At 39.1% G+C, this 20,994-nt stretch overlaps 3 protein-coding genes across 3 annotated transcripts; 1 reads left to right on the top strand and 2 right to left on the bottom strand.

The window, feature by feature from the left end:
- Nucleotides 1-5,356: 5,356 nt before the first annotated feature.
- On the bottom strand, nt 5,357-6,526 carry LOC114763239 (uncharacterized). The gene has a single exon (XM_028952861.1). It carries the CDS (start codon nt 6,524-6,526, stop codon nt 5,357-5,359), a length of 1,170 nt encoding a protein of 389 aa, XP_028808694.1.
- A 3,805-nt stretch (nt 6,527-10,331) lies between these two features.
- On the top strand, nt 10,332-12,755 carry LOC114763210 (probable L-type lectin-domain containing receptor kinase S.5). Its single transcript, XM_028952823.1, is given in 2 exon segments — nt 10,332-10,960; nt 10,963-12,755. Coding segments are annotated over 2 exon segments (1,992 nt in total). The 5' UTR covers nt 10,332-10,482; the 3' UTR covers nt 12,477-12,755.
- A 297-nt stretch (nt 12,756-13,052) lies between these two features.
- LOC114763220 (nudix hydrolase 23, chloroplastic) lies at nt 13,053-16,145 on the bottom strand. The gene is made up of 7 exons (XM_028952838.1): nt 16,023-16,145; nt 15,064-15,140; nt 14,772-14,907; nt 14,520-14,660; nt 14,356-14,414; nt 13,830-13,897; nt 13,053-13,632 (listed from the first exon to the last, which is right to left on the bottom strand). Exons 1-6 carry the CDS (start codon nt 16,023-16,025, stop codon nt 13,837-13,839), a joined length of 477 nt encoding a protein of 158 aa, XP_028808671.1. The 5' UTR covers nt 16,026-16,145; the 3' UTR covers nt 13,053-13,632; nt 13,830-13,836.
- Nucleotides 16,146-20,994: the final 4,849 nt, after the last annotated feature.

Below are 20,994 nucleotides of genomic sequence, written 5' to 3' on the forward strand. Positions count from 1 at the left end.
GTCACCCACACTTGGTTTCAGCGTTTGCACGCCTTTCATTTACGCGCGGTTATATACACTAACACAAACAAAAGCAGATCATGATGAATAATTTGTGCGTGTTGTCTTAAAACCTGAATTTGTAGTTTCATAGAGCAATCCATGCAGTCTGCAATATATAGGGTTATCCGTTTGAGGTCAAGTAATTTGCTTGCTTAATAATTATGATATTTTATTTAAAGACACCACATGTTGATTTGTCTATATGCGGAGGGTTTACATCAACTATGGACGTGTTCGTTTCCTTTTCGAATATCAGTCATATATTTGTAAGTTGAAAATAATATTATAAATGTTCGGCCAAAGGGGGATCGGAGGCAATGCCGAAGAGAGTTATTATAACTGGTTTGTTCTTGTTCGTGTACAGTTCTGATATTTGTCTTTGAGTGGTTAAGTTTGAGAGGAGGGCAGGTTTTGATTTGGATGGATCGACCCCCCTTCTTTTCCTTTCTCCTTTAGAATGACATGACCTACATGTATACGGTTCTTCCGCTTGCTGTTACGCACTACGCACCTCGTGCATGTACCCAATAATTTGTTATCTTTTTGAGAAACAGTAACAACGTTATATATAACGCCCTTTTACATACGCACTCTAATTTGCCTTACGACCTCTTGGATTGCAAACGACAATGGCTTCCCAGGCGCGTTTATATTTTCTATGCAAAATGAGGCCAGCCCCGTGCCATGATTGCTCGCCCAGAACTTTAAATACTTAAATGACGTGATTATGCTTAAAGCGATAAAGAAGGTTAACTTTGGTGGTCGGAGAAAAGAAAAAGAAATCGTTTCACAGTAGTGGGAGTATGTATAGATCCCAATCAACAAGGTAAAGTTGTGTTTGAAACTTTGAATATATAAGCCATTACACAAGGAAGGAAGAAGAGAGCGCAGTCCCCAATATGAAATGTATGCAATAATGTCCATTGACAAAATAAACCACGCTCATAATTAAGTCCAATATCACGCAAGCTTACGAATTCGCGCAGATCACTGAATCGTAACCACTGTTACAGTGTTACCGTATACTTTGAGGCTGTGATGAGAAATGTAACGTCCTTTCCCAGCAGTTTCTGAGGGTAAAAAATGGGGAAAAAAAGAAGAAGATGAGGACAATGGACATGGGTCAATTCGTGCATAGTGCAGGTAGACCCCTACGGATGAGCACTATGGTAATGCATGTCCAGTAGCAAATTCTCTTCCGTCTGACTGCAGAATTTTCTGCCTGTCTCAATCAATAAAGATGTGTGTTTGGTCAATGTTCTTTTGATGGCATATAGTAGCGTGGGATACAATTTCCACCTCCATGTGTAGAGTTTCCTTGCCCATGTTTCCCCTCTCTTTTCCACCTTCCGAGAAAGTTAATTAGCTCGAACAGGAGAAACATCCTCGTGAATGTTTTGCCTTTATTAAGAATTATTATGACTGCCCCGTGAAATTCCATTGGCTCGTCAGGTTTTGGTTCCGCAGAAAAGTCAATGCTTTATCAATTTGTCTAGCCCTCTCCAAGATAAACATTGGTGATGAATGGAGTAGTATTCCATCTCTATCAAAAGGTTGTCTTGGAACCTGCTTTACAGACTTCTTTTTCAGTACAGCGATGGCCTTGATGGGTAGGTTTGGGGATGACAGCTAACAAGAATTTCCTTATCTCATTTTTGGGCAATGACGTGGTTCTCATGTATTCCATTCTAGTGCAAAACCCGAAACCCAATTTGGGTTCGTCGGTCCCTAAAATCTCCAAACCCCAAAACTACACCAACCGTATTTATTTAATTACTCTTAAGTTTCTTTGATTTCCTTTATATGTGTGCACGAGCGCACAAGTTTCGTCAAATCTTCGTCTTGTAATAAGTACTGGTGCAAAATAAGTTATTCTTAATTGCATGCAATTGTTTGTGCTGTTTAAGGTGAAAGTGAATCCCATTATATTTAACAAGATGTTTGATATGCTTCAAATCAGGCCTCTGCGGGTTTAAATAGTTGTTTTCACCGTCTTTGATCCATGGCTTTTAAAGCAAGGATCAAAGGAAGAGGATTATGCACTCATGTCTTCGTGCACTTCCGAACCACTGCTTCGTTTATATGCATACCGATCTTTTTAAAAGGAAGGGGGGGGGTGGAGTTAAGGGGAGAATATATTCTTTGTTGAAAATGAAAAATCAGTTTTTTGTAAAGTTGGGACTATTTTGTCTTTTATGGGTAAAAATTACCATAGTGATATTTAAGAACAAAGGGCCGAACAGATTGTTCAAGATAGAGATTGTTGGGATGGAGACCCTAATACGGCACTTCGTACACAAACCACAGGAATTATGACTTGTACGCAATGGTTCATGGATCTACGTAAAATAACCGAACTGACTAACATATGTATAGCCATTGGAAGGTACAATCATGTTCAAAGTCATCGTCGAACAACAAATCTTGAGATTCTTGTAATAACAAAACGAGAAAGGTGTGTGTTGCTGCGGTTGGAATAAGTAACTAAAATCCTGTGATCAAGAAGGCTGTGGCCAATTAGGAGGGAAAAGATAATAAGAAACTTTGGTAGGCAGCTAAACAAAAGTAGCATTTGTTTACAGGGAACGAGAGAGAAAAGGAAGCATAAACAAACAAGGTCGATAGCCAATTGTTTGAAATGGATTGCGTGTAAGTTTTAGGTGAGAAATGAAGGGACGATCACACCTCACATGGTGGAATAAGCTGTGGATGATTGGTGGGAACTGGGAAGGGGTGAGGACGAGGACCTTTATGGTGGTTTGGCAATATGCAAGAGAGCACTACGAGTAGAGAAAAGGCATACTGAGAAAAAAGCCAGAGGGCCCAACCGGCAAAGCCAGTCTTCACATCCTCACACCCACTTTTTATAAATATATTATTCAATGGCATGTGGCCTAGACGCCCCACCAATAATCATACACACACACAATTACAAGCCCATATGCCATGTGTTAATACTCCATTTTAATTTCTAACCATCCCTCTCGTTCGTACTTCGTACCTATATTTTTATCCTCACTTCTTTTTAACCAAAGCAGCATCCCAAGCGCTTCCTATTTGTTTATATTTGCGCACAAGAATCTGCCGAATTTGTGTTGTTCTGTTTAGGCAAAAAGCAACCGACCGGCCACCACAGGTTGTAAAGGAATTAATATGGGTCTGGAGTTGTTGATGGCGAGGTTGGTGCCTTCTGGGGAGAGCCACAAGGAATTGAATTGTTGCCCTCTTTCATGATAGAATTTACGATCACGATCACAATCATTTGATAACTGATTTCATCTTCGCCCACCAGTGGGCCCCCCCACCCGCAGGCCCAGGCTTAAATGGCTGTCATGTGTTTACATACATCACACTACTCATAATTTGATGGATCCCCATTTTTACACGTTACACCAGGAGATCTGGTTGTGTAGACACCATTTGCTTCAAAAAGTAGGACTTAGAAACTGTTGGTCTCGCTCGCTCTTTCCTTGTTAGGCCCTCCATAGAATAGCGACAATATATATACATATATCGAGGCAGAGAGTACGTTATAATTATTGATGCCGGGTTGTTTCTTACTGAACAGCCCGTGCTGCGACGAAGAAAAGAAGTTGATGAAAACGATTACGACGTCCAAATGATAAACGGTGATTAATGGCGATGATGATAGGAAAGCAAGAAGCCCGTGATGAGTCGCATAATTAGAACACATGATATGGCCTCGTCAAGATCTCCGGATGATTCGATGCAGATATGAAAGTTGAGTTTTGGATGAGAGAGCGAGGGGGAACAACCATATATGTAGGAGAGACAGATCGGGATGGGACCCTAATCGTTAGGTGGGGTTGATGGAAAATGCTGAAGCAATATTAATTTCTCCGTTTGGATTGTAGTCGTAACCTTATTAATTTCGCAGCTGTCTTTGTCCTTCTTGTTACCTGGGTTAAATTTTTCCAGATATGCTCTGCTACTATTACTTCTTCCCTCTTAGGCTCCAGAATATTAAAAAGGGCTCATGAGTTAATCGCCTAAAATTCTGTACTACTTTGGTTGCCGCAGCGAATCAATCCAGGTACTTCCAGCAGTCCCAACATATTTTAGACGTGCATGGTCCGGCCATGTCGTTTTGATGTTTTCCGAGCCAGCGGTTGTGGTGGGTATAGCCTTTGGTTGTTACTGTTTTTCTTGGGTTTCATTCTTAATTAAATGCTATACTTTGTGGAGTGAAGAGGCAGCAGAAGCCTCTTCAAAAACTGGACAATGCAAACGCCAATAAACGTGCCAGTGATCCCTGTTCCCTTCATCTAGCTCTTCGTTGTTATTCCATTAAACGCCAAAAGATTGCGCTAAATTTGGTTTTCTGGTTACAGTATTGCAAATATTTAATGATTCTGAAATATATATACACCCGCTCAAAACTTTGAGGCTTGACCGGCGTCCAAATAAAAACAAAATGAAAGATGACTTTTCGTCTCGGTACAGGGCTTGTTTGCTGTTGAGACTAAATCAACGAAAGCCACCAACTCCAAATTTCATTGGACGCTGTGTGTGCGTGTATATTTTCTCACGCAAAGTAGAAATCTTTCAATCTTCAAATTTCTCGTAAGCCACACTCATCATTACATAATTCAATCACGTCTTGTATCTTCACTGTCAGCGAGATCACAACTGTGAAAAGTATTCACGAGGTCAAAATTTGCATACCGCCAGCTAGAACGATGGCCATGCAGATCTAGCAGGGCCAGCAACAACTCTAAACCCGTTCAGCTACCGTTGAGAAAACGAGAAACTAGGAGAAGGATCTCTCCGATTAATGCGCACCCTAGTTTCCGACCTCCAACTATAAGATAAATCGTTTAGCTAAATTAGTAGTACATCATGATTTTTTCACATCGAGGAAGTAGCTACCCATTCCTGAGAAACTCGATCGTCACCACATTTTCTCCGTAAGCACACAATGCTCATGCACGATATATACTTGAAAAATTGAACTCCTTTCCCATGCCCGTGTCACATTAGAGGCAGCAGGATACGTACTTCTTCCAGCATGAACGATCTTTGTTGTATATTTCCTGCAAGATTCGCAAATAAATGCAACATGACATGAGTTCTGAGTCATTTGGTCTCACTGCTCATTTCGTTTTCCTTCAATATTAATAAGTATTTTCCCCTGTTGAATGTTTTTATAAATGAAAAGACAGCGGTGATAGCAGCAGTAAAATCTACAGAGGTGTGGGGAATAATTTGGGTTATTTGTTGTCTGGTGAGGAAATAGATCTGATTATCTGAATGAAAATATCGTACGGAAATTCATAAAGATGCATGCCTCCCGTCAACTTACTGAGTCTGGGTCGGAGAGCTTGTGTTCTACGGCTTTCTGGCTTGTTTCCGCAAAAGAACTAGTCCGCCTTCCATTTAAGAACGACGTGTTCAATCTACTTTGTTGCGCCGCATTGTATGAATTAAAGCTTGGCCAATTTGCAAAAACAAGTGGTTCTTTGACTTCTCCAGAATTGCTTGTCGTTCTACTATTTCCTCTTGCTTCAGCCAGACTTCTGGTTGCCGCATACGACTTTGCCAAGTCTATTGAAAAACAAGCATCGCTAAATTGGTAACTTGGAGGTGTGCTAACATCAGAACGCGGGGTCAACTTATCTTGAAGTGGTGTTCTTGCCTCTAAATTTGCCGACTCTCTAGCAGAACTTTGTTCTGTTAGCTGCAACTCTACACTTGCCATCCTACTTTGTCTTGGACTGGATATCCTCTTATCCCATCCAAGAACCTTGCCACGAGTGTTCCCTCTAATTTCGCCTCCCATTTGCCGTGCCAACAAATGCAAGATCTCCGAGCCTATACTATTATCACCCACACCTCCATTGGACTTCATATGGGTCAATTGAGGACTCCCAATTTTTCTCAACAAAGTGTTGGACTGGGAGAAAGAAGGGTGGTGAAGAGAGTAGGGCTCTAAATTCTGAACAGCACAAGCTAGGTGCATGTCGAATTCACACAAGTTGCATCGGTATAGCCACCCATTATAACTGGTCTTCTTGCACACATCACAAAAGAAGTCGTAAGGAGGTGAAAATTCGAGCTTGAGTTTGTGAGGATGATAGGCGGTTGAGAGGGAAAGAGGGAGCGCCAGACAGAATGCATGGAAGTAGATGCTACATTCAGCACAGTGGTAGCAGAAGGCAGTGATATGGTGGCCACAGGCCAGGCACTTGACGGTGCCATTGCTAGCGGCAGAGGATGACGGTACAAGGAGGAGGACCAGATCGTGAGAAGAATGAGCAGGGTGCTGAGTTATGATGGGCAATTTGTAGCAGAAATAGTGAAGACAAAAGGCACAGGATTTACAGCCGTAATAGCTCTTACCAGGCGCAACGTTGAGCTTGCACCCAGAGCAGGTAGCGTTTAAGGTTGGGGTTGAAGTTGTTAATTCCAGTGGATGTGGATGGCTAAAGTGGAAGACACTGGGGTCCTTCCGTGGCGATTCCATCTTCTCTTTTTAGTGGAAGTAATTAAATTAACTTGCATTTTTATACAGAGCGCATGCTGGCTTGTCTTTCTCTGATTTTGCAGTGGAAATATTAATTGAAAGGTGTTGAGGGTCTCCATATGTCTGTTAAAGCTACATATGAGCGTGGCAGGCCAGTCCTTGGGATTCTCGGATGTTTGGTTCATTCGTCAAACCAACATATAATAATTTGGCAGTGAGGATTGAGTGTGCAGTAGGCAAAAGTAGGAGCTGTCTTTAGAAAGATCCCCGCATATTCTCGGTCTCGGCCGGCCAGAATGCATATTCTGATTGATTACACCAATGTTATTGGTTTTCGCTAGATACTGTTAGCTGTAAGTACTTTAATATTTGCTACACCACATGCAAAAGACATTTGTAAGTCTTAACAACATGATGAATTATTGCTTTGCCTTACTTTAAAATATGCATGTACATATTTTTTTCCTGGCCATCTTAGTCCGCTTAGAAACTAAGAACTAATACTTGGTTAATCCTTACATTTCATAAGTGCTCTCTCTCTCTCTCTCTCTCTCTCTGTTTTCTTTTTTCTTTTTCATTTTCATATACATCGGGCCAAGCCAATAGTATTGCATAGAGGAAGTTGAAATGCCTTGATTATGAAGACAAACATCCTACGGTAGGGACGAGGAGATCAGATCAAAGTCACCCGATTAATTAAAGCATAATTCATTATTTCTGTGTGGCGACGGCTCGTGGACTACGAGGAAAGAGCGACGGAGAATATTAGAGTTTAGTGCTAAAACGTAGGTTTCTTGGAGAAATCAGGATGTATGGGCTCCACTAAGCTAAAATTGGCAATATTTTATTTCTAGTTCTTCGCTAAGATTGGCATTACTTAGGCAGTTCACGAAGCCTGATCTTGGGTTCTCCGAACCCTTCGAACGCGCGCGCACACATATGGCTACCCCCAGGACTCCCAATCGGACGGTAGATATCTCGTCTTCTCTCTCTTTCTTCGGCGAGTTTTCAGAATTGATTATCTATCATACGGTACTTTTTTTTTTTGGGTCAGAAAATCTATCATACAGTACTTAGATGTTCGGCAATTTTAATGGTCTGTAGGAAGGCTTGCGGGTGAAGAGAGGTGATTTATTTTATTTATAGCAGCTTAATTTAGTAATAATATGCCAGGTATATTTTACTCTCTATTGGTTCTCATATCCCATGCAGTTACTGATGTGAACGACTGAATTACGTAAAATTTGAAGTATTTCTTCTGTAATGTTAATTTTAAAACTAGTCAAACGAAGTTTTGTTTGTTTTTTTTTTTAAAAAAAAGATTCACCCCAATTAGTTTATAGCGTTATAAAAATTAAAATATGGTGCAGTTGTTCTTCCTTTTGAATTCTCATCATCATCAAAGCGAGAGAAGGCTTTTTTTTTTTGGTTAAAAGAGAGAAGGCATTTTCACATTACATGAACTGCATTAACAAGAATTGCATTTTCCGCCCAATGAATGGCCCAATCCATCCCCTTGTGACTGTCATTTTCTATCCCACTTTAACCCACAGACTCGTGCTGCGGACTTCATTTTCCTAGCAAGTCAACAAGAAGAGTTGCTCCAAGTAAGATGTCAGCTTATATCCTATATGGTTATGAGTTCAAATCTTACTGTCGATATAAAAATTTTATTAGTAAGCAATCTATAAATATTTTTATAAGAATTTTTAAATCTCGAAGTATGTTTTGGTTTTAACGAGTCCTCCAAAACTCAACTCATTTGAACCTTTCCCACCAAAAAAAAGGAGGAGTCACAATTCTATTCCTTTCAATTTTATTATTTATATGGGTGCTGAGGCTCCAAATAACCTTTTCATTTTTTAATTTTAACAAATCTTGCTCTTTCTATTGAGACAACGTTGAAGACTTGGAGCAAAATATACCATGTGTGAAAAGTTTGCTTTCTCCCACCCATCTTATATGGTGAATACGGTGAGACGATATTAATGACTCTGCATTTAGGCCATATTGATGTTCACCTATAATACGTAACGTATGGAAACGTTGAAATAATGAGATAATTGCTTGAAAAAATTATCACAAAAAAAGGTAAGGGTGTGTGTGTGAGCTATATATAGTTCAGCAAAATCATCACAAAATGGAGAAGAGTGAGCATTTGAGCCATATACAGCCATCGGAATTGTATTGCAGTTTAAGGCTCGTTGCTGCAGCTATGTTCTTCACAAATCATGCGATAACCAATACAGACGAGTCGATCGACAACAACTTTGTTGCTGCAATTATGGCCTTGATCCAAGGACAATAACAAGAGGTAGTTGATCATTCATTCTCATCGCGATCGTCGTCAAATGATCTCCCTTGCTTGTTCGTGGGGATAATTGTGGTGGTCTTCTTCACAAAACAGCACCGGTCAAGCCAAGGCACTGCAGAGAGGAAGTAATGGTTCTATTACTGTCAAGATCGTGACACATCTGAGTCATTAGCCATAGCTCCATTATTATTATCCTTTTAAAACAACGACTCTTCATAGTTGTGCCTGTCAATTTTCTTTCGGTCCATCCATTGGTTCTACTTTTGCTCATCTTCCAGTCTTCCTTAATTATCACGTGCCTCGCCTAGGATCCTTTAGATAACGTCTGCTAGCTTTTTGCAAAATTTCAATTGACCAGGGTCAGCTCATAACTCATAAATTCGTAATTTTGAATCTCGCTGCTAATATGAAGACTTTATTAGTGAGCGATTTGTAAGTACCTTATAAATATCCTCTGAGTCTAAAGATATGTCTTGGTTTTGGTGAACTCGTGAAACTCAACTCATTTAAATTTTTTTGTATTAAAAAGAACTTCCTACCCACGAAAAAGGCAGGCCCTACTTGATTTTTCCTCCTAAATAAAAACAAAGCGAAAACAAATAGGCGGCTATATTTTATATTTGTCCATATTCAACAACTCTCCATTCTGCAAAGTTTCCTCTTTCTTCTTCTTTTTAATTATTATATACATAAATGTCTGATTTTTCTTCCTTTTAATTCGTTGAGTTCATCACGCGCCTTCCTCATTCTTGCTTCAGCAGGATTATTCCACCCAACTTGACGTCCATGTAATATTTCTTGTTTCACGCGTTGGTTTTCTATTTTGACGCAGAGCAATGCCTACGTTATTTAAGATTTGTGAAATTACAAGCTCTTTCTTCATGGTGAACACATGATCCAATTCCCTTTTGATATGCCCCATAACAACTAAGGATATTAACATACAAAAGTTTAGCAAATTGATTGGACGATATAGCAACTTTCTACAGTGTTATGTATGCTGTCCCCAACCCAAGTAGACATCATGACTACTCTGTATACGAGCAAGTTCCGTTGAGAAGTTCACATACTAATACTACAAAATTTCCAACACGGTTTGTGCCGCCTCAATAATTTATCATTTTGCGTGATTGTTGTGAAGATTAAAGAATCATTCATCATACCGATGGAGTCTAAGAATAGTAACTTATTTTGATGTTATCTTTGGTAGTCCCTACCAAGAAAGTTGCGTTCACACCAATACTAGCCCCTGTTAGCTATCTGGATTCAGCGTCGGCCGTACGAGCTAAAGATATTATAACCCAATACTTCTAATGGGCCCTACATAGGTTCTCGTAGAAATAGCGTCGAAAATCACATATATGCACCGTTGAACAGCATGAAATGATGGCATGAGGAGCTTCCAATATGTTATTTAAGACTAGTCAATTTTTTTTTTTTGGGTACTAAGACTAGTCAATTTTGGTTACTTGATCTTACCTACCCATATAATATATTCAGCACTTCACACAGAGGAAGGAGGATGAATAAGCCTTTTGTTCTTTGCCTTTCAATCTCCCTTGTAAGCTTTCGTGCGTTTGGGACGTTGTGCTTCAACAAGCTCTGGTTGAGGCCATTCTTGGCCGTTTCATGACTAGAAACAATGTTCCCTCGATATTCCTGGGTAGCTAAGTCTCAATTATTAGCAGTAATCTTCATTATCGTTGCCCTTGTTCAAGTTAGCTGCTTTTCTTTCAATTTTCCAACCTTCCAACCCTCGGATGAGCCAAATTTAATTTTGAGCAAGAACTCAAAAATATACCTGGACGCCATCCAAGTAACCCCTGATATTCGTGGGGAGATAAAAGATTATTCTGGCCGAGCTTTCTACAGAAGGCCATACAGACTATGGAGCAAGAGCAAAAACCAAACTGCTGAGTTTAACACCACCTTCGTGCTAAATATCAACAACCAAACTTCTCCGGGAGGTGAAGGCTTGGCCTTTATATTAACTGGAGACATCACTCTTCCAGAAAACAGTGCCGGAGAATGGCTTGGAATCGTAAATGCTACAACCAATGGCACTTCTCAACCTGGGATTTTGGCAGTAGAGTTCGACACGAGACAAAACTCCGAGGAAGATGGCCCGATAACCATCTTGGTGTGAACGTCAATAGTATCAACTCCATGACGCGCGTTTCACTACCAGACTTGGGGATTACTATTTCATCGGGTATAAATGTCACGATCAGAGTTCAATATGCTGAAGATGTAATATCTGTCTTGGGTTCCATGAATGGAACTGCGAACATGAAGACTCTGCTAACTTCTCCACCTCTCAATCTATCTTCATATCTACCAGAAGAGATTTTCTTGGGTTTCTCAGCTTCAACAAGTAACTATACAGAGCTGAACTGTGTGAGAGCTTGGGAATTCTACGGTACAAGAATTGCAGATGATGATCCACAGCTGTTGTGGGTTTGGATCACAGTTCCTGCAGTACTATTGGTCATCTTAGGCGGGGTGATCTTCTTCTTGCTCTGGCAAAAGAAACGCCGTATGGAGATGTCAGACGAAGCGTACCCGAGAATAGAGGATCAGATTCAGCACAGTTCTATGGCCCCAAAGAAGTTCCGACTAGGAGAAATCAGGAAAGCAACGGGGGGATTCGGTCCTCAAAACAAGCTTGGGGAAGGTGGTTTTGGAACGGTCTACAAGGGGTTCTTGGGAGGCAACGAGGTTGCTGTGAAAAGAGTCTCCAAGGATTCACGTCAAGGCAAGCAAGAGTTCGTCGCAGAAGTGACGATAATAGGAAGTCTTCATCACAGAAATCTGGTGAAATTGATCGGGTGGTGCTATGAGAGCCGAGAACTCCTCCTTGTCTACGAGTTCATGCCTAACGGGAGCCTAGACAACTACCTATACGATGATGAGAAGCTTGGGGGCAAAGATGGATCAATATTAAGCTGGGAGACAAGACACAATGCCATATACGGGGTGGCTCAGGCACTAGACTATTTGCATAACGGATGTGAGAAAAGGGTGCTTCACAGAGACATAAAAGCCAGCAATATACTGTTGGACTCGGACTTCACTGCCAAGCTGGGAGACTTCGGACTGGCTCGTACCATTCAGAAGAGAGACGAAACTCACCACTCGACAAAAGCAATTGCAGGAACACCCGGCTACATGGCTCCAGAAACATTCCTTACAGGGAGGGCCACAGTGGAGACGGATGTGTATGCATATGGCGTTGTTGTATTACAAGTCGTGTGCGGAATGAGACAAGGGAATCTGTATTCTCAGGTGGACGAGTACAAGAATAACATAGTGCACTGGGTTTGGGAGCTTTACGAGAAGGGAAAATTACTAGCCGCAGTGGATGGTAGAATAAGAAAGGAAACAGAAGAGGAAAAGGTGGAAGATGTGCTTGTTCTGGGTTTGGCGTGTTGTCATCCAAACCCACACCACAGGCCTTCCATGAGGACTGTTATGCAGGTTCTTACGGGGGAAGCAGCTCCACCAGAAGTACCCAAGCAAAGACCTGCTTTTGTGTGGCCTGCCTTGCCTCCTTCCTTCACCCATGACACGGATAGCTCTGCTACAGGAAGCCAACTCGCTCCCTTCTTAGGAGACTTGGAGGTCACAGGCAGATGATTCGAATTCATGATTTGTTTTGTAGAGCTGATGATTAAAATGATCCCAAGTGGTCTGGACGATTCTTGTACCGACTGCTATTTCTTCTTCTGCAAGATTAGGTTGATCAGCTTTTGAATCGTAAATTATAGAATTCTGTAAACAGTGAAAACATCTTGAAACATGCAACACGTGTACAAATGAACCATTGAGTTTCACGCGTTATATTGCCAGCAATATCCTAACATATGGTCTTGGCTTTCAATTCAGGAGGCATGGCATGTGATAAGAGCTAAAAACACCCTATTAGCAAACTAGGACTTTTTTCAGGGTGGTAACTAGGGCTTAAACTACGAGAAGGTTAAGAGGGGAAAGCCCAGATGAAAACTTTTATGTAATTTTTTTAAAGTTTTTCGAATTATTATTTTTAATAGAGATACTTTTATTTATTTAAGATAAACCTTTAAATTTTCAAATCTAAATCATTCAAATAAGTCCAAAAATACTCCTCATTCTCGTCCAAGCAGATTTCTAATTAGTTAGTGCGTTTTTTCTCCCCGGTATTTTATTGTTGTATCATCAGGGCTGTTTCTGAAATAGACAAATCAAACGATGAATTTGGATTCATATTGTCGCACGAAAACGGTCATGATTTCACATCCATTGTACGTTGCTCTGGTTCTCAGCTTCTTCGAGATTTTATTCTCGGAGAGATAGTTTTTCAAGATCAATTTCTTCTCTCTTGAATCTTGATGGATAATTACGTTCACAATTCTGATAAATGTTTCCACAGTAACAGGTCCCAATCTTTGATCAATGAAAGCAGCTTACCCACCTACCCACGAACATCAATCAAAATATGGCACGCCGCAAACATTTGAGGGCGACCTTGAACCACAGCGAGCTCCGCCGATGTGATTGGCGACAACTGCCTATCAGTCTTATGACAACGGAGAAATTTCAGCCCCGAATTTTATATTTATCACGCGATGGCCGGCTGATTATAAAATAATGGGCTGAATGTAGATGTCGTAGAGATCCGGCTCAACACAGGGAGGCAGACTGCATTCTCGCAGAAGATTCTTCAGGTTACAACTTACAACTTCCGGATTTAAATCTTCAGATATTCATAGTACTGCAACCAACAAGATTTTCATCACTAAGGAGGAGCTTGTATCTGCATTATGAAGGATAAGTATCAGTTAATTATAATAAAAGCCCAGGATAATTTGCCCGGTCTTTAGATGGGACTGAACTAATGATAAATACAATAACTGTGGTGCTAAATCGTTGAAACCCAAAAGCAAAATGTTAAGCATACTGATTCAAATGAAACGTGCTTTTTTTGTTCATGATATGCAATGAGAAACTCACCAACCTGTCATGACTGCATATGATTATCCAGCGTATAGGCATGAATATCAGAGGGACTTGTGCCCAGCCTAACAAGAATCGTCAGGATAAATTCAAACATCATGAGCAAGAGGTTTGAGAATTCAATGAGACGGGATAAAATAAAAGTAAGATCAGAAGTAAAGAAGCATCTCTCAGCGGATATGATCTTGTCCTCGATGAGAAAAACAATATCAATGCCTTCATTTGTAGAGGCAAGTAAAGGCGGCGGTTGCGATTCATCCAAGGATTATAAATATTTACCAGTCCTAATTTATGCATATTCATTTAGGTAATAACAAAAGTTACAGAGCACTGGAGCAGAATAACATGCCTAGTTTTAGACAGCACAACAACTAGCTGAGCTGTATAGTCTGATACCGTTTCCTGTCCTTAGCCTAAGTCAAGTGTTACTAGTTTTTCAAGAACTCGATAATTTTCTTCCTTGAAATGAGACAATGCAAAAGATGGAAATTACGTGGAGAAATTTGAGATATGTTGAAAATACCTCTTGTTAATGACACCATAATGGAATTTGAGCTTTCCAGACTTAATATCCTCCGCATACTGCATCCATAAGATAAAACCATAAGATAAATTGAGTAGTAAAATATCCGAATAGCCCAATAACAATCACAAAATGTAATGAATGTCCAAATATCTGAATCATACCATACTTAAGGTAACCACCATTGATGAAAAAGATAAAGAATCAAAAGGTATATCATCAAGTGAGAAAAGCCGGCATTCTGATGATTCTGGACCAGGAGAAAAGTGGGGCTTCTTTAGCTTTGCTAAGAAGATTATATAAGTCTGCTTCAAACATGCATTAGTCATGGCCAGACTTCTTTAGCTAGTTAAGAAAATGGTGAATAAATAAGTATTAACAATAAAAAAGAAAATAAAACATTATTTGTTTCTTACTTGGCCAATTAGAGGAATGTCCAATTGAGCAAAAGGAGACAGTACTTCCACTTCTGCATTTGCTTCCTCCCTTGTTTCCCTGATAGCACCTTCCGTGGCTGACTCTCCAATTTCCAAATACCCCGCAGGAAGCGTCCTTTTTGACACCAAGAAATTAACACTCAATATACACTCATAAGCAATCTTCATCTTAACAGAAAATTACAATCTCAATTTATAATCAGATGTCCTAAGAAAAGATTGCAAGATATAGTAATGAAGATATGCAATTCAGCATTAATTTCATTCCTACCAAAGACCGTAAGATGGTTGAATCTTCCGCTTGCAAAGCAGGACCTTGTTATCATGTTGTATGAGGCAACCAACAACCTACTTTGCCATCCAAATAATGACATATTCACAAGAAAGTAGTAAGGTTTTTAGGCAAAACATGAAGTGAAATAAATGCTCTGACGAACAATATACAATTATTACAGCATATTTTGCGGACAACATATTAAGTTTCAGAAACTCAGCAAAAGCCTTAGCATATAAACAAAGCATACTGTAAAACACTTTCATCTATAAGGTCGTCCTAAATCAACTTGGGTGGAAGTTTAGGTAATCCTCCTTCTCCAGAGTCTCGAACCTGTGACATGTTGGAAAAATCAATGTCCTCAAACCAACATGGCACTCGAATGTTGACTAAGTTTAGGCAATCCTTTTGAATGAATCATTCTTTATTTGCATACAACTAGAACAAGAGCCTCTACTAGACCTTATTTTTCAAGGCTGAACTTCAATATGCATGCTGTCTATACGTATTATTGATATTTTTCAGAAGGAATCCTGATAGGGATTATGATAAAAACCAACGTCCTTATTAAAATTCAAGGGCAAATAATATTTTAACAACCAAAGAGTATGAATCACCCGTTGAGAAATTAGCAAAACAGATAAAGAAGACCCAGTCAAACAACGTAAGGTGTGTAATTAAACCGCCCTCCCCTGAGGGGCCGGGGGTGTTAAAGCCCTCATCACATAGCTGTGATGCCAAACCTCACACAGTCCTGATCTTCCACTTTGAGAGAGATAATTTTGCACATACCAGGCGCATTCAAGCAAATTAGCTTTAATTTTTGGTAATTGTACAAGCTAGAGTCCAAATAGCACCACTCTCACAGTAAACAAGCTACCAATATCCTATTTTTCCACAAGGACTGAATCACTGAAGCAAATCAAATGGAAGCACCAGTGATTTTACCTACTCACCATTTTTGGATTCTGATAGATAATCTTCCCACAAATTGTACATATTGCTCTCAACCTTTCTTCTCCTTCAGGTATATCATGCTTTGTTGGACCACCACACCACTGACAGAACTTGATGTTTCGAACTCCCTAAATTGCAACGAGCCCAACAATATGACCAATTGTTTCAAAAAAGACGGCCAAGAAAAAAATAATACATGCATTCTTGTTGCGACATTGTAATTTAAGGGGTCTATAGATAATGTCATTATTTAAGATTCAAAGGTCAACGCATTTTGCGATGATCTTCTCTGGAACCTAATTCTTCAAGAAGCCTCTTGCACCCGCCTCAACAAAAGAAAATAGAAACTAAGGAAGGAAAGAATGACCAGCGAGTGGACCAGAGAAATCCGTATTAACAGTTGATTTTAATCGAACATATCTACCGACTTATAAATGGGCCTTAGAGAAAACTCACCGATGACTGAACTGCGAGGGATGGTGATGGAGGAGACGACGAGGTGCCATCTGGATTCGAGTCAGAACGAGCTGAGGAAGCATGGATTGATCTTGATTGAGACATAGGAGTCGAATCTTTGGGCAGGAGCGAAGAATCCATCGTGGGAAGTTCTTTTAGGAAAGATACTGCGTAGAGAGATGAGAAGGGTTTGAACGAGATAGCAATGGAAGGGAGACCTTGGCTGCTAAAGGGTTTCCAACGTTGAGTAACTAAGCTAGATGAACATCCCAGGATCTGAATAGCTTTCAGCATTGCTTTTCTACAACTCAGGAGATTTGATTAGAGCGCTTACAGAGAAAGAGATAAGATGAGACTGTTTCGGTTCAGACATGGATTTGTTCTCCAAGCAAGCAAGCAGGTGCCTCCAAATCCTGATGGGTCGCGGTTATCGTCGAATTTTGAAGGGAGTGGAAAAACGCTTTTCTTTATTTATTTATTTTTTTTAAAGGGCCGATGAACACACACACACGCAAAATATATTACGAGACAAATGAATTACCAATTCTTAGATTCATTAATTTGCTTGCACTGCTCCTCCGCAGAAGTCTTTGCCACTACTGTAAATTTTAATTAACTGATATCTCATTATTATTTACATTTCTTAGCCAAAAATTAAAGGACAGGTAATTCTACCATAATTGTACCCATGTGATCGTAATTAAAATAATATGACTTGATAATATATAAAAACATTTATATGCCTAAGTAAAATGTTCAAACATAAATGACCCATGATTCAATAAACACAAGCCCTGCAGGTAGTCTAGGTTACATTGTGTTTTCCTCTTAGGTTAACTCAGACTAAATAGAAGCATGCATATTTGGATTCAAACACTTGATTAGACCAAGTCGCGAATCAAGATGTTAATGCCATGGCATGCAACAATTGTACATGTTGAACATATTATTGCTCGGTCGTGTTGCCCATTGACAGATGTGGTCCAAGAAAATCGCTTTATTTAGCTCTCCCTCTTCAATAATTGAGGAGGACAACTACAAACGAACAAAACTAGGCATTCGATGGCTTGCTCGTTCCTTTGCTGATTTAGATGAAACGAGCAACTAGTTTTTTGTTTTTTGTTTTTTTTCCCCCGGGAAACAAAGGAGGGGGGTGGTTTCTTTTTCCAAAGGCACCATGCCGACTCAGTACTGTGGGGAGGTTGTGCCCCGTGTTTGATTGAATGCATTCCAATTGGCTCATAGAGTGGGGAGCCAGATGTTCATCACGGCGATCGGATCCTTTGTTGAACTCTAAGTAATGGTCAAACATCCAACTTTTCCTCACGCGCCGCCTTCTGACAGCATGTTTCGTAAATACTAATAATTTTTTAAAAATACATATTTAATATGCATGTATAGCTCTATAGGAACGCATAATAGATATACTCCTCCGGTCCTTATTATAAGACCCAATTTGACTTTTTATTTGGTCCTAATTATAAGACCCAATCCATTTTTTCTTTTATATTTATGCATTTTTTTCCAAGATAATCCTTCTAATAATGATAGTTTTAGCCAATATACTTAATTAGCAAGAATATTTTAGGAATAACAACACTTATTTATTATAAATAACCAACTTAACTTACTTCCTTAATCTTCTCAAATAAGTCAATTGGGTCTTATAATTAGGACCGGAGGAGTACAACCTTCGCTTCTTAATATAAGATCCCCTTTGATTTTTATTTTAGTCTTAAATATAAGACTCAAATCTATTTTGTCTCTCATAGGTAGTTTTTCTAATAATAGTAATTCTAACTAATATACTTAATTATCAATGATATTTTAAGAAAGACAACATCTATTTATTATAAATAATCAACTTAACTTATTTTCTTAATATTTTCAAATTAGTCAACTGATTTTTATATTTAGAACTGGAAACAGCAATTGCTATGCAATTTCATGAAGAAATCTCATGACGAGAAGTTCTATTGATTGCCAGGCTTGCTTGTTATATACTAGTATGCATAAATTAGGGACCCACGGATGCGCACGATTGATGGATAATTAGCAAATCTGTATGACGGTATCATGGCAATGCATAATGAAGCTCCACGATAATAAGTAATGCCCATCTATTAAGCATTGAAAATTAAGGGGGAAAAGGAACAAATTTCAAAGACTAGTATATTTCTAGCATTCAAGAGTCAAAACGTAGTCTGAATGCTCTAATAATCTCTAATATATGACTTAATTATTGAGTTGATTATGATTCTAAATATAAGACCTATTTATCATATTTAGCAATTTTTTTTCTAAATTTTTCCTATAGATACTTATCATAATCAAATAGAAGAGAGAATGAGGATATTAAAAAAGATGATTATGGTATTTCAAGAAAAACATATCATATTTCTTATAATTAACTAACTTACCTAACTTTCTTAATATAATCAAATTAGCTAAATAAGTCTTATATTAAGGGGGTGTTTGGCAACTTCCAAACTATAATTTCAGAAGTACTTTTTCGCAAAACGAGACAAATTCCTCCATATATTTACTTCGTAAACCGTAAAAACACTTCTGAAACACAGTTTGGTTTTTATCCAAACATCCCTGAGAATCAAAAGAGTATTACTCTTTCTGTTAAATTTAGAAGACTTAAGTCTGGAATTGACATATACTAAAAAGTTGAGTTAAAATTAGTTGATGTGTTCAAAATTTTAGTTTACTTTTAATTATTTTTGTTTATTACATATCATGGTTAGCACAACTTCAAATGTCTTTTACTTTTAATTATAGTTTCAATCAATAATTAATTGACACAAGTGGGTTTTCAATTATCATACAAGGCAGTGTTCCTTTCTTTTTTGGAAAAATTACTGTAGAGTTCCACAGAAGAGAATTTACTACTGAAAGGTCCCATGAAATCATAAAATGTATATGAGGTCCCAAGGGACTTTATGGCAAAAAATTTCAAACGTGCAATTACTTTCTTGCCCTTCTGATTAAAGAAAGAAACTGAAGCACACGATTGAGAGAAAAACTCCTATCGGTTGTCATCTTCATGAAATCCGCCGCCATCTCGTTCATGTCCATCCTTGTGTGCTCCGACAGCTTCAATCTCCGGCGAGGTCTGTCAGTGTCTGCTCGGTACATTGTCGCTCGCTGCTCCGCACTCCATCGATCTCTGGTCCGCACTCAGTCGGTCTCTAGTTGGACGCCTCCAATCTCGTGCACGGTTCGTCGGTCGCTAGTTCGCACCCCACTACCAGCGAGCCTCGTGGGTTCCATCGTTGATGACCTTCGCACCCCACCGCCGGCGAGCCTCTCTCTCTTGGTATATCATATTGATATTATCTATTACTGGTATATTTAGGTGAGGCGCTTCTCAGTTTCAGAGCAACAGTTGGCTATTGTGTAAGTTGTATTATTTAAATTTCGAAGTAATGTTGGCTATTGTCAATTGTTGTGCATAAGTTGTTATTACAGTGATCGAAGGTTGTCATTAACGACCCCATGACCTATCCTGTTATGTAGGATGGAAGACTTGTGTAAGTTGTATTATTTAAATTTCGAAATAATGTTGGCTATTGTCAATTGTTGTGCATAAGTTGTTATTACAGTGATCGAAGGTTGTCATTAACGACCCCATGACCTGTCCTGTTATGTAGGATGGAAGACTTGTTCGAAGGTTCAGATGCATTATCCATGTCTCCACCCAATGTGTTTAGTGAATACCCACTATCATTGCCATGTGGTTCAGAAATGATGTCAACCCCAATTTCGGAAAGGAATTCAACAAAGTGAAAGGGTCTGGTTATTGGAGAAGGATAAATTTTTCCTAATGCAGTAGCCCTTAGACAAGCACTATATAGGTACAGCATTGCTGATAAGTTTTCATACAAATTTGTTTGGCCCATTGCGAAGGTTGTTAGCCACTTCTCTTCGGGTTGTCAACACCCACCGTTGAGGTTGTAAATGAATTGCTGTAGTAAAAATCTACTGTAATCCTATTGGGTTCAATTAAAGCTGTTAATAACTTTAAAATGCTCTTAATTTTTTTTAAGGTCGTTATATATGCTGATAATACAATCTATTTAGAAGCTGTGGCATCCCACAGAGTGATTTGTCAGGGACACTACCCAAGTTGTTAACCACTTGTCTTCGGGTTGTCAACAACCCCCCCGTTGAGGTTGTAAATGGATGTGACAGAGATGATTGTGATATATGCCTATCATGTCATCATGGTTACCATTTGTTTATCCAGTTTTATTTAGTCTGCATTTGTGGACATGATTCGTGTATGGAATGAAGAATTTCCTGTTTTGTCAAAACACATGAATGTCATTACAAAAACTTCATAATCAGTAAATGATGTCAATACACATTAACATATCTTAACATCTAGCTATCACTACATGGTCAAATAAAGAAACAAAATCTGAACTTTACATTCAGCTGTCAAATAAAAAAAACTAAATACAATCTATGCTCATCGTTTATTTCTTCTTCTTGCTTTGGGAGTTT

This window comes from Neltuma alba, unplaced genomic scaffold (assembly GCF_004799145.2).
Source record: "Neltuma alba isolate B1F8T4 unplaced genomic scaffold, ASM479914v2 tig00011267_pilon, whole genome shotgun sequence".
NCBI lineage: Eukaryota > Viridiplantae > Streptophyta > Magnoliopsida > Fabales > Fabaceae > Neltuma > Neltuma alba.

Coding starts and splice junctions, on each gene's coding strand:
- LOC114763239 (XM_028952861.1), bottom strand. CDS start 6,526: ATGGAATCGCCACGGAAGGACCCCAGTGTCTTCCACTTTAGCCATCCA.
- LOC114763220 (XM_028952838.1), bottom strand. Junction 14,661..14,771: donor ACATTCCTCTAATTGGCCAA/GTAAGAAACAAA, acceptor TGTTTGAAGCAG/ACTTATATAATCTTCTTAGC. Junction 13,898..14,355: donor TATGGTGTCATTAACAAGAG/GTATTTTCAACA, acceptor GATTCTTGTTAG/GCTGGGCACAAGTCCCTCTG.